Source organism: Tachysurus fulvidraco, chromosome 10 (assembly GCF_022655615.1).
Source record: "Tachysurus fulvidraco isolate hzauxx_2018 chromosome 10, HZAU_PFXX_2.0, whole genome shotgun sequence".
Lineage (NCBI taxonomy): Eukaryota > Metazoa > Chordata > Actinopteri > Siluriformes > Bagridae > Tachysurus > Tachysurus fulvidraco.
The window spans coordinates 25661827-25664326 of record NC_062527.1 but is presented as its reverse complement, the minus strand read 5'-3'; the positions used below and the strand labels follow the sequence as shown (position 1 = coordinate 25664326).

Genomic DNA, 2500 nt, shown 5'->3' with positions numbered 1-2500 from the left:
GTCTCCTGATGACCTATGACCCCATTCATGCCATCCACATAGAGCATGATCTGACCTAAAGCTGCAGAAACACAGTGTGTGTAAGAGTTCAATACAATATGCCCACGTTGCATTGTTTATAACAGACCAGTAGAGGGAGCTGTTACAATGGGAAAGATTATAAGTCATTTAACCATTTTATAATGATAAGTATTATAATTATCATCAAGTAATTGACCCTTTTGGGCTGTACCCTTGTTAATAGATCACAGATGGTATTATTATTATTATTATTATTATTATTATTATTATTATTATTATTATTATTATTACCTCGCAGGATGTAGTTCTGATGGTTCTGATCTGCTTCTGCTCCAACTTTAATCAGACATGTGAGTCCTCCTGCTGTCACAAATGCATGGACCAGGTCCTTATCATCCTGTCTCACACACACACACACACACACACACACACACACACACACACACACACACACACACACACACACAGTTATCAAGCTTGAGGGGCCTGTTGTCGTCATGAAAACACCTGATTGCCAGGATGACTACATTTGGACATCAGGTAGCTTTGGCTACTATGTGCTTGCTATTGTGTGTGTGTGTTTATCACTACTTTGACAACTGTAACTGTGTGTGTGTGTGTGTGTGTGAGTGTGCTTTAACTCTCTACATTTGATTATATTGTCTTCTGGTAAAGTAGGTTCCTGTCTTTTGTATACTATCTGCTTAACTCACTTTGTTCTACAGTAGTGTGATTTGAATCGTGTTATATTCTATAGCATTGTTGATTTTTATAGTGTTGGTTTTTGTTGTTCTCTCAGCTGATTTAATCAGGAGTAGTTTCAGTCTCCCTTAAGGTGTGAATTGGGGGCGGGGCTTACCTATTTAAATTGAAGGTTCTCCGCGTCTGTAGCGGTTTGTTTGTTAGTAGCTCTCTCTCTCTCTAACATTAGTGTCTAGTACTGTTTTGATATATTCTACCATACCTCAATTCTCACTCTTGTATTGACTACAAATATGTGCCTTAAACCCATCTCTGTACTCAAGGCCTACTCTCGCAGACGCTCTCATCCACAAAGCAGAGGTCACAATCCCAATAACCTCATCTACCCTCCTCTGTTATGTAAGTCTCAAACAGTGGTGGTAGGTGGGCTCTGGAATTGTCAGTCTGCGGTAAAGAAAGCTGATTTTATCTCTGCTTTAACTTCCCATTACTCCTTTGATGTTCTTGCTCTAACAGAGACCTGGATATCCCCACAGAACACTGCTACACCAGCTGCTTTATCCTCTGCCTATGCTTTCTCTCACTCACCACGAGAAACAGGCAGGGGTGGTGGTACAGGTTTATTGTTGTCAAAGAAATGGTGCTTTAAACCTCTACTCTTCTCTAATTTAACCATCTCTTCTTTTGAATTTCATGCCATTTCAGTTACCTCTCCTATCAACCTTGTTATCATTGTTGTCTACCGCCCTCCTGGTCCCCTAGGAAACTTCCTGGAAGAAATGGACTCACTGCTTAGTGCTTTCCCTTCCGATAGCTCCCCCATGACAGTGCTTGGTGACTTCAACCTCCCCTCTGACAAGCTACATTCTTCTTCCCTCCTGTCTCTTCTCGACTCTTTCTCCCTCACACTCAACAGCTACATCCCCACACACAAAGGAGGCAATGTCCTGGACCTGGTTTTCACCCGTCCTTCTCCAGCTACAGATGTGACTGCTACCCCACTCCACGTCTCTGATCATCACCTGGTATCCTTCACCATCACTCTACCTATCTTACCTAAAACTACCTCTCACCCCCTTGCTCTTACTCGCCGCAACCTTCACTCTGTCTCACCTTCATCTGTAGCTTCTGGCACTCTTTCTTCCCTTCCTGATGCTAAGTCTTTTTCCTCACTACCCTTGGACTCAGCCACAGATACTTTCCTCTCATCTCTTTCCTCAACTATGGACTCCCTCTGCCCTATGTTCGCTAAACCCAAGAAAACTTCTTCTTCTGCTCCTTGGCTTTCAGATGTGCTGCGCAACAATCGAAGAGAGCTAAGATCATCAGAGAGAAAGTGGAAGAAATCACAACTTGATGCAGATCTTGATTTTTACAGAACACTTCTTGTCAAGTTCTCCTCAGATGTGACTTCTGCCAAGACTTCCTTCTACAAGGAAAAGCTTGAAGCTTCCTCACATGACCCTCGGAAATTCCACAACATCATCTCTTCTCTGCTCAACCCCCCGGCTCCACCTTCTTCATCCTCCCTGACTGCAGAAGACTTTGCTTCTTTCTACCAGGAGAAGATTGAAGAAATCTGCCGGACCTTCACTTCAGCCCCGACTGCACTTACATCTCAGAGTATGGATTCCCCTACACCTTCGTTGTCACATTTTTCAACTGTGGCAGCAGAAGAGTTTTTACAACTCATCCAGTCCTGCAATCCTACCACCTGCCCATTGGATCCACTCCCTACCACTATGCTCCAGACCATCTCACAAGACCTCTTGCCCTT

At 43.5% G+C, this 2500-nt stretch overlaps 1 protein-coding gene across 2 annotated transcripts in view; it reads right to left on the bottom strand.

Moving 5' to 3' along the window:
* Nucleotides 1–2500, bottom strand: part of fhod3a (formin homology 2 domain containing 3a) — a 59620-nt gene that overhangs the window by 31903 nt on the left and 25217 nt on the right. For both annotated transcript variants that reach the window (XM_047820114.1, XM_047820115.1), the window contains exons 5-6: nucleotides 313–418; nucleotides 1–61 (exon numbers count right to left, since the gene is read on the bottom strand). The exon at nucleotides 1–61 is cut by the window's left edge and continues 34 nt beyond it. In XM_047820114.1, coding sequence (XP_047676070.1) covers nucleotides 1–61; nucleotides 313–418 — 167 coding nt within the window. The remainder of the gene's footprint in view (nucleotides 62–312; nucleotides 419–2500) is intronic.